General features: G+C 33.6%; 1 protein-coding gene across 1 annotated transcript; it reads left to right on the top strand.

Moving 5' to 3' along the window:
- The first annotated feature begins 2,817 nt into the window (after window positions 1–2,817).
- On the top strand, window positions 2,818–5,819 carry LOC107981190. The gene is made up of 8 exons (XM_031932795.1): window positions 2,818–2,829; window positions 3,139–3,436; window positions 4,047–4,163; window positions 4,231–4,311; window positions 4,420–4,691; window positions 4,772–4,899; window positions 4,996–5,203; window positions 5,299–5,819. Exons 1-8 carry the CDS (start codon window positions 2,818–2,820, stop codon window positions 5,809–5,811), a joined length of 1,629 nt encoding a protein of 542 aa, XP_031788655.1. The 3' UTR covers window positions 5,812–5,819.
- Window positions 5,820–11,550: the final 5,731 nt, after the last annotated feature.

Raw genomic sequence — 11,550 nt, forward strand, 5'->3', positions numbered from 1 at the left:
TGCGCCACCTATATAGCGTGACCGTGTTCGTAAGGAATATTTTAATTTTCAAATAAGCTATATTACACTCCTCGCAATATATAGGGTAGAGGCACTAGTATTTGGCCAGTTTTATTTTAACTTTAATTAAATAAATGTCGGTTATCAGGCAAAATAATTATAGTTCGATACAAATCCATAGAACTTGTCTGCCCCTTATTTCATTGCGTAAAAATATTCAAATTTACTTATTTGAAAGTATAAAAAAGTGTCCGACTACTGGTACATGAACTTTCTGATTAAGACCAGTGGTCGGCCATTATATATGAATGCAAATGGAGGTACTTTTTTTTGTTTTATTTCGTCGTATATAACCTTTTTTAAATTGTGCTACAGTTATATCCACTGAACAAATTTTCGATATTACTTTTTTCGTTTAGTCTTTTAAAACTAAATATACAGCTGAAATGGCCGACCACTAAGTGTCCAACGGCCGACTACCAGTGCCTTTACCCTATGCCACCGTCGTTAACAACACTCAGGAGTGCATGTATACGCGTGGAAGAATGCGCGTAAAACGAACGAGAGAAAAGAGTAAGTATACGCGCACATATCAGTCGAAATAGGAGCGCCTTTCGCGTGACCGGCAGTCAAGACAGCAGGCGCGCAATGCACATTGCCATGCGACGCGCGGAACAGTAAGTATATTCGAACGGAGGATCCAGCAACTCGCCCGCAACTCCTTCGCGGAACTGTCGCCCTTCTTCCTCTCCGTTTTTCAATAGGCTTTGAGTATAGTAGCTGCTGGAAATGACGAAAACGGGTTGTGAATAGGTAATCAGGTTTTAGCGCTGGTGCGGCAAGTGTCAATTTCGAATGCGCGCTATATACATACTACGTGTACGTAAACGTATATTAAAAATGTTTTTTCTTCTGGAGAATGAAGCTTGCCATTGTACTTTGAAAAAATGTTTGACTAGCAAAAATTTAAGGATACACATATAATAGACTTATACGCATGAGGGTCAATCGCGTGGCCTGCCCCCCCCCCCTCTTGCATTTTGTAGTTCCAGTATAAAAATTCATTCATTTATTTAACAAAAAGTTTTAAACAAAAAAAACATGTTATATTAATGAGTAAACGTTACAACTTGCATTATATTTGAGATTTAAAATAATGAATTTATTGTAAATTATTATTATTGCTTCATTATCAAAGTTACAACAATTATATTCATTGATTTAATCATCATAATCGAAGGACGGACCATCGCTATCATAATACCAGATCGAGCTATCGCTATCGTCGCTATCGTCCCAAAGAATAGGAACCGGGCCTTCTCTAAGATAAAAGCTCCTTGCACATACACGGATCATAAATTTATACGTATTATTCATGGCTGTTAAAATACTTGTATCTCCACTATGCATTGCCAAATCACTTTCTTGTATTTCTGCATTGAAAGGCAAAACGATTTTCTGATCTTGAAAAGTGACTATTTTGATTTTTTTGTCGAAACTTTCCAATAGCATTTTTTCCATTTCATTAGTTTTAAAAAGCTCTGCAAATAAGCTTCTATAATTAATTAAAACAGCGTTTGGAAATACCAATTTGCAGTAGTATCTCTTCCAGAATTTTAGATAAGAGCTTCGTTTTTTATCAACAACATTTAATTGAACCATGTCAACCAGGGAGTAAGAGAGAAGGAGACCAAACTATTATGGGGTCGCGTCGCAAAAGTGGACTGCTTTTTCCGCCGAAGATCGCCAGATCCGCTTGGCGGAACGGACGAGACCTAGCGAGTAACAGTGCCACCTGTTGGTGGCTGATTGTACTATAAGCGAATTAGTGATTGTACATACCTACCGACGATATATAGATATATGTTTGTTTATATTACTTTTGTTAATTGTTGATATCTAAAAATAAAGTGTGTACTTCAAAATAAACCAGATTACACAAATGATACTAAAATTTATATACCCTCTTACGTTCAGTCTTCATGTTACTTTCGATATTATAGTTAATTCTAGCTATTGTTGCATTTTTGTGATAAATTAATATCATTTTTTTATTATTAAAGCTATTTAAGTATAATAATTTTTCTATATACCACTTATGGTAAATATCTTATGAAGCAGTATATCTGTTACTCTGATTTACGAATATTTGGAATAAGATAAAAAAAATAATATCAAAACCTAATTATTTAAAAGTTGGTTTCTAATAATTATTTAATTAAATTATACCCATCTAGTTACGCCCACCTGAGCGATGAACATATGCTACTTCCAAGGATTACTAACTATTGTCACCGTGGCGAAGCGGTTATGATGCTAGATTCTTATCTTTTGTCCGCACCTTCAAATCCTAGTCTCGTCAATTTTTTTTTCTGTATTTCAAAATTTTTCCTGTATCTAAACAAAATTTAATTCTTTTTGCTGAAACAATTATACAATCTATTTTAAATTGTAAAATGTATGGTAAGTACCTATATACATATACATATACATATATTAAAAATTTAATCTTTCTTATAACGATAAGAAAGATTAAATTAAACATAATAAGTTTATTAACAACATTGAAAAAAAGGATAGATATTCCAACTTATTTTCAATCATATTTTAAAACAATCGTATTTTGTCTCGACTTTCTGGAAAATGTTTTTCCGTGAAATGTTGAGCAGCTCGCTCGTTCGAGAAGTCCGGGAATTTCGCGACTCCAGATCAGCGTTAGTGGAGTATATACAGCCAAACATTGCAACTCCGATCAAAAACATTAGACTGTGTTTTTTCTCACAGTAATACAGTAGGCCTGCAAGAGTGCAGTCGACTATGAGTTCAGACGTGAGTGCGTTAAAGGAAGAGTACATGGTTATATTAATGTGCAATACATGAGTGCTTAATATTTTACCTTACTAGACTCGATAATTGCATTACTATTGTTACGGAGTGGTGGTGGGTTACGTCCGTGACACTATAAAAATGTCGTGTTTTATAAGTGGATGTAAATCAAAAATAAAAAAAAGGACAACGACAGTGAACTGCGTATAGCTGTGTTTAGGGCCACATCAGTAATACATTAGGATTTTGTGCAGACTTTCTACGCATCGATAAGTATCCATTTAATGACGATGTAATATATTTGTTTTATAGGATGAAATTTTTCGTTTATGGCAAAAAGCTATTCCAAACGGCAATTCGTTGCGAAAGCACCATCGCATTTGTGAACTTCATTTTAAAAAAGATGAAGTCGAGAAAGAATTCATCCACGTTCTTCCCGATGGCAGTAGATATACATTGCCAAAGGATAAATGTTCCCTAAAAAAAGGTTCGGTGCCGTCTATTTTTCCATTAATTGAGAAAGAAACCAATGCAGAAGATCGACAACCAGTATGCTGTGCTGTAGTCTCTGTAGAAGTTAATTATTTGCCGAAAGCAATTGGTGCATGCAGTATGTGGTTTTATATAAATATTAATAATAATTATTGTATAGTATTTTGCGAACAGGTGAACAAATATTTATTTTTATATGCTTCCACACCGTATATCGAAAAGTACAATATATTATCGGTTTATAGAAAGAAGCACAGTTGAAAAGTTTTTATTAAAGCTAGCACATTTAAACGTGGTAAACCATCAGAGCTAAATATTTTCGCGAAGATCACTGCAACCTGCTTGCAGTTACTAGCAGAATTTGCAATCCAGCGTTGCACAATTCAGATCCTAAAAAAATGTATGTATAATTTAACCACCGCGAGTTTTAATCTGAGATATGTTTTTAAAAAGTGGCAAACCACATCCAGAATTTGAAATGGACTGCAGTATGTGATATAAAAAATATGTCGAGTATCGGAGAAAATAGCTTACCCCAAAAATTTGAATGAAACAAAAAAAATGAATTCGAGCCAGTAGTCTAGGAAAATGCGTAAATTACTTTTTCACGAAAATTCCGCGAGTTATGCTAGTCTTTGCTGCAAATTCGTGAGACGTGCTACGTTTTGTGTAGCATTTTTTAAATATGCCACTTTCTGTTTTTGAATTTTTTGAAAATGCCGGAAAAGTAAGAAATGAAATAGTTAAAAAAGCTGCAGAAAATACGGAATATTTACGAAGTATTAGCCAAGAGAATGTAGTCCTTGAAAATAACGGAAATTCACGAAGTTATGAGATTACACTAGGTATATCCATTTCTGAATGTATCCTTATTGCATTAAAATCATTATGAAAACACATTATAATTTTTAGACAAAACGTTTAAAAGACAATGTTTAGACGAAACTGCAATTGAGCCTGCGAAAGAATTAACGTATAGCGCTGAAATCAATTGTGAGTATTGTTCAAAGTTCCCTCAAAATGCATTTATATTTTTCTTATACAAAAAAAATATTTGTTCATCGACAGTAATTACAACAATAATATATTTTACCTCAACAGTTACACCAACAATTGCGGATAGTTGTCGGCAACATGGTACACTGCACGATCTTGCTGGTACTTTACGTGAATCGGAACCTCCTGCGGCGAATGCACAGTTTCAAACAATCTGTAATGATCTCATCAAAAATCCTCAAGCAATTCCTTTACCTGCAACGTGGATTCCACAGGTAATAAGTACTGGACAACCATGCATAATGTGGGCGGAATGGAAAAAACAATACAGTGGAATATATAAACGTATCATCCTTTTTCCGGATATGAGTGTAAAAGTAATGAGTCATAAAATTATTGAGTAGGCACAGTCTAAAAATAACATTGCAATAACATTAATTTATGTTTCTTTGAACAGATTTACATCGAAGAATGTCTTATTTCTATCGCCCAAATCAACAAAGTGGAAGATGTCGATGATATTAATGAATTAATATCCTTTGTTGTTCAGACAGTGTTTCCTTGCCAGAAAATTGACGGCATAAAGTATAATATTTTTTTATGCCACTATAATTATTTACCTTGCATTTGTTTCAATATCCGTGAAAAATTTATTACTAATATTCGTATCTCAATTTTCAGAGCACCGACTTGCCCTGGGTATATTGTAACGAAGATTTCTGCACCTGGTCCAAAATTAAGTACATGCACGGATTGCACAATTCTACGACAGAATCGAAAGAAGATACTTACTGCTACTGATCAGATTCGCAAGCTTAGAGAATTCCGCAGAAGGCGTACGTTCCAAAGTCGTAATTATAAAAGAAACAAAAATAGAATGATAAAAAAGGTATGTTTTTGCGTTGAGTAAAAGTTATTAATTTAACAGGATGAATAATCAACTATATAACTTTATTATGACACTTATAATTCTATGAATTTCAGATTGCTGATCTGAAAGATAAAGTGCAAAGTCTGAAAAGTAAATGCGCTATGGCAGATGGGAAAGCAGTACAAAAAGCTTGTGAGTCGTTACCCGAAGGCCAACGGACTGCCGTGCAAGCATGTCTTAACGCATCAAAAGTAAAAGATAAAAGAGGTATTAGGTATACAAACCAATGGATATATGAGTGCCTTCTATTAAGAATTAAGAGTCGAAAAACGTACAATCATTTACGCAATCATAATATATTAGCGTTGCCATCTTTACAAACATTAAATCGCTATATGAGAGTAATAAAAAGTTCTTATGGTGTCGATGCAAAAACTTTGGATGTTTTGAAGACAAAAGTCGAGTCCATGGCTCAATCAGATGTACATGGTAAGTTATATTTTAATCACTGCATGCGTGAATATGTAATGAAACCTCTGTGCTTAGGCTCTAACAGAGTAACAGTTTCAATGTCTTTACGATCGTTATCGGCGGCTATAATTATTTGCTGCTTTTTATGTATTTAAAGTCGCTAATTCGAAATACTTCATGATGAAATTAAAGTGCGCCCTACTACTCTTTATCACGAACGAATACAAATTCAAAGAAAGTTTACGAGGAAGCTTGGCTATAATTATTTAATATTACTTTTTCATATATTGTGTTTGACTCTGTCGATCTTCCTGATTAGGCAGTATTACTTGAGCCGATAAGTACAGCCGACCCAGGGATGTACGATCATACGAGTCTTATATATCGTTCTACTACCCCTACTTACCGAAAATATTTATCGTCATATTAATCGGAAATGACAGAAAAATGTTCATTCAGTTATTTGGCGGGCCTGAAGGTTTTGTGTACCCTATAATATGTTTGTAATTTAAGCGAACGATATTGGTCCCCGAGTGAGTGGTGTCAAGTTAAAGGCCCGAAATCCGAATAAAAATTTATAATCAAAGGTAGAAGTTAAATTTTACGTACGCAAAACGTTAACCGTTATCAGGCTTTTACTTATACTATGACGAAGAAAACGGTTTATTCTTTATTGTGTATTTTACTGCTTAACGCGACGATTGTTATGAAAAAATTCCTTCCGTTCATTTATCGTAGACATGCATAATTATATCTATATATGTATGTACACACACACACACACACACACACGCATATTAATATCTTTACAAAAAGATAAAACATCGTTCTCTTGTATAAGAGATATTTTCCCTTTATAATTTTACCTTTATAAGATATATTTCAAAATATTTCAACTGATTTTATATATCAATAGTTGTTTTACTAGTCGATGAAATGAAGCTGTCGAAAAGCGTTTCTTTTAATCGGCAAAATTTACAAATGGAGGGTTTCACTGATCTTGGCATATACACACCTGAACATCAGAAGGGACAAAAAGGTGACCACGCGCTTGTAATCATGTTCCAACCCTTCAAAGGGAAATGGGTGCAAGCACTAGGTTGCTTTCTCAGTAAAGGTAGTGCGAACGGCACACTTTTACATCATATAATGATGGAGGCCATCATCTTAGCTGAGAAAGCCGGCTTAAAAGTCGATGCAATTGCCAATGATGGTGCATCGTGGAACCGTACGATGTGGGATTTGTTTGGTGTTACGGAAGATTGCGTCAGTATAGAGCACATCGTTGATCCAGAACAAAGATTATGGTTTTTTTCGGACTTTCCACATCTAATAAAGTGTCTGCGCAATTTCTTTTCGAAGCTAGAAAAACATGCTAACGTTTGGGTAAATATATATGAGTGAGTAAATAAAGAATACTGTTGAACCATCTGATTTACTTTCTTTTAGACACCCGATGGACATGTTTCCTTAAAACATTGGTACGCTCTCCTAGCTATTGAAAATACCAAAGCATATAATTTAAAAGTAAATTATCACTTAAGGGAAGAGCATATTAATCCGCAATACTACCAAAAAATGAATGTTGCTCTAGTGTTTCAGGTAAAGCAAAACATTTTATAACATTTTAATTTGATGGGCAATTTAAAAAGAATTTATAATTATGCTACGCTATTTACAATTCAATTATAATAATAAGTATTCACAACTATTTTATGTACCCGCACAGTTCTTTCGCTACAAATCTTTCAAGATAAACATCCGGATCTTACAGATTGTGAGGGATCTATTAAGTTTTGTAGAAGGATTAAGTCACTTATTACCGCCATGAATAGCAGAACGCCTTTACATAGCTTAAAGCCAGGCAACGAAATGTGGCAGGTGATTATTATTATTTTTACGTCTTTTATGTCATTTCACTATCAACGCTGCAAGCAATGAATAGTTGAGTTGCAATTTAGTCATATATATAACTCGTTAGCTTTTAAGCGGTGTCATATCCGAGTTTCCGAAATATTTATTTATTAATAAATCCTTTTTCAAAATCATATAATATATCGAAGTACATTTCCAAAATAATAAATACGTAATATTTATATTACTATCAAATATATTATGCAATATTGATTGTAATCTACTAACCTATTAATTTATGTTTTTTCAGAGTATTGAATCCTTTTTGGTATATCTAAAAGAATGGGAAGTGCAAGCAAAATCTCGAAATTTTGAATTTATCACTGATTCGACATTTTATGGTTTGAAAGTGTCCTTGAAAGCGGCTTTAGAGCTTTGTACATTTCTTGTTGAAAAGTGCGATTTCAAATACGTCATGACATCTAGGTTTAATCAGGATAACTTGGAGGTATATACAAATTTGCATCAGTTCATTTTTTTTTAAAGTATACTCTTCTGATTTCTACTAATACGAACATAGAAATAATTGTTTTTTTAACAGGCTCACTCATTCACTGTATGTGCTTATTAAATAACACGTTATTTCTTGTTTCGGGCACACCAATCAACTTTAATTCATAAACCATTTTTAAATTCTTGAACCTTACTTTTATTAAACTATGACATTTTTTTAGAATGTTGGCTTGATGCGCAACTGCTGCGGATCGAACGATCATCCCGACTCAACATTATTTATACAGATGTATAAACTTGTGTAGACATATTCCCTAATCAAACCACCCAAAGGTTCTAATGTTTCTGGTGCTGAGATCGTGGATGTATTGCTCAGAATAAAAGACATTAAAAATGTGGATGATCGACGGGAGCAGTGGGATGCGCAAATCGACACTATTTTAGATAAGGGTGTGCACGCCGAAACCCTATCTGACGCTGTAAAATTGATGGAAGAGCACGACTACTTCCAGTGTTCTACATCAGACTATGTGTTACGAAACGTACTACGAGGTTTGCGAAATATACATCGAGCGACGGAAAGCCTTTAGTTTGTAAGGATTGTTTAACGTCGTTGGAACGATCAAAAAATGACGAGGAATCAGACATATACAAATTGATACGCATGCGAACTAAGGGCTTTCTGAAGGAACCTTCGATCAAACTTTTTAATTTAATAAGTTTATTGGAGCAAGCGACGTTAAATCTATTAAATACGCGTTCTATAAACGCAGATACAATATTCCATATAATGAAAGCTTTGGAGGAGCTTGCTCCAATTCCGTTCGTCGGATGTGACGTACATAAAATATCATTTACACACCGGATAATTAGTCTTTTTCTTACTACCAGAATGTTTTTTACAGCCAAACAAGAAAATAAAAATGACTGTATAGAGAAGGAAAGAACGAGAGAAAAACGAAAGCTAAGCAAATTGGCATACGCTCCAGACAATACTACAGAGTTGCAATTGCAAAACACGAATGCAACAAAAAACTCTAAAAGAAAGCGTAATCTTTCAAAGACTCGCAAACCAAAAAAAAGTAAAACCGCCGCGCAATAAGTGAATGTATAAGAGCTATATTTCTTTCATGTACATAAATCATGACGACAATATCTGTATGCATATATTAATATATAAGCCATAAATTACTTAAAGAATTATTAAGGTTCTTCATCATATATTGAGATGTATTATATCAAACCATCATATTATAAAGTAGCCTTAATGTAGAATATTTTAATTATAATAAGTACACGATGTAATAGATGAAACAAATTTGATATATATTAATGAAGTTGAAAAAAAAATATATATATATATATATTTTTATATTGGTTAAAAATAATCTAACAGTCAAATAAAAATCATTTACTCTAATTCAATTAAAAAAATAATGCATTCTATGTCTACTCATCTTAAGTGATTTATGCACTTCTAAATAGTTGATAATAATTTGCCTTCTTGATACCTATACATATCTAAATCTTTGATTTCAATAATAAAAAAATTAACAGTTATATAATAATTATTATTTAAAGAAAAAAAATGAGTTAAAAAAAATATACTTTGTGCGGATTCGAACCTGGAAATCTTTAAAAATAATGAGATCGCTTAAGAGTACGATTAGCTGCCAACAGGCGGCTCTGCTACTCGCTAGGTCTCGGCCGTTTCATCGAACGGACCTGGCGATCTCCGTCGGAGAAAGCTTGCCATTTTGAAAGCATGGAGTCTCCTTCTCTCTTACTCCCTGCACGCAACATGCAACCATCAATAGCTGAAAAATTCCAATCTAGTACAAAAAAAAAAAAAAACACTTTTAATGTTCACCTGACCATGCTCACCCACCAGCTTAAAGTCATAGCTATCACTGAAAAAAAAACACAGCCATTTTAACTGAACTCGCACCAGTAATCCGTCATTGTACGAAGACTCGCCAAGATTACCGTAGAGTTCAGCAGTTTTAAAGAATCAGTTCGGTCGTTTTTGCTGGTGTCCCGCGTAAGCGACTCGCCAAAACTACCAGTGGCACACCGTTGTTCTTACTGAACAGTCGTTACGGTGGCAGAACACTTTTATCGAGTCCTGCTAAATTCCATGCTGTTTACCCTTTTTCTTGCAGAACATGCAAATAAATTCTGGTATTTCAAAGCTCTTTCTTTCACAAGATCACACTGTACATAAAACAAGGGTGTGTATAACACCAACGAATATAGACTTGATATAGAAGAACGGTCACGGGTTAAATTGAAGGGACGAAAACTTGGGGGACAGGTATAGTGCGTTATAGGTATCTCCTATGCAGTCTTGGGGCCATATATTCGTTGCTAATACTTGTTGCACGTTGCATACATAGAACTAATATATAAAAACACAAATTACGGTGTTTTTTAAAAGACTGTACACAATATTTAAATTAAAAAAATTTTTAAATGTTTTACGCCACGCAAATATATAATTTTTTGAATTTTAATAATGTTCCGCTATCTTCTTTGTGCGCGATATGAGTCGAATCATATAGTTATAACCCTGATACTTAAACATATCTGTTATTGTTTCAAGATTTCAATGATTAGGTATTAATTTGAAGCTCCGCCAGCTCATAAACAATACCTGTTAGCACTATGTGTGCATATGAAATGTCGGGTATTTTTGATAATAGGGAACAGACATGATTTTTAAAACCTTTTTTAAAATCAAGTTAAGGATAAATCTTACACAAAAGTACAAGAGTCACGATTTTTACTGCAATATTTGTTAAGTAATATTGTTTTGAAAATTCGGTTTGCTAATGATACGTTTAAACGATTGAGAGCTCACGTGATCAATATGGCGGCGCCAAGGATGAAAATATATATGGATGTATAAACGCATGTAAATTTTAATACATAAAATAACCTTATTGTTTTCTCCAAAATCATAATAGAGATGAGAGATAATGCTTCAAAATCAAAATAGATTCATGATGACTGAATTTATGTACTCAAATGCCCGTACGTTAGGTTAGGTCTTTATCCTTTGAGCCGCCATATTGGAGAGCTGCCGTTTTAAAAACTACTCAAACATAAGAATTTTCAATTAATCATATTAGGGCCTAGAGGTATTAAATCGGCAAAAAATTGATGCATAACGTATTCTTACGCTATTTTCTACCGCTTATAAGTATTTATATGTATATAGCAGAACCATGTCTGTTCCCTATTCTATATAATGAATACCTTATGAGCCTCTTCATAGATGCTAGAAATCCATCTATAATTTATTTACTTTTTAAAAAAACTTATAAAAGTTAGTGTATTAGAGTACGAATATGTTGATTAAAGCGATTTACAGCAAGTAGATCGAAAAATACTGCACCTCGAATACGTATAATTATATAACATTATAGAACCAAGATTTAAATTAATTTCTTTTTTCGATTAAATTTAAATCTTACCGCAATGGGAACTCCCCTGCATATCCCGCATCCGTACTGTGAAATTATTAA

The sequence above is a fragment of the Nasonia vitripennis genome, chromosome 5 (assembly GCF_009193385.2).
Source record: "Nasonia vitripennis strain AsymCx chromosome 5, Nvit_psr_1.1, whole genome shotgun sequence".
In the NCBI taxonomy this organism is placed as follows: Eukaryota; Metazoa; Arthropoda; class Insecta; order Hymenoptera; family Pteromalidae; genus Nasonia; species Nasonia vitripennis.

Coding starts and splice junctions, on each gene's coding strand:
- LOC107981190 (XM_031932795.1), top strand. Junction 3,437..4,046: donor GAAAGCAATTGGTGCATGCA/GTATGTGGTTTT, acceptor ATGCCGGAAAAG/TAAGAAATGAAATAGTTAAA. Junction 4,900..4,995: donor CAGAAAATTGACGGCATAAA/GTATAATATTTT, acceptor CTCAATTTTCAG/AGCACCGACTTGCCCTGGGT.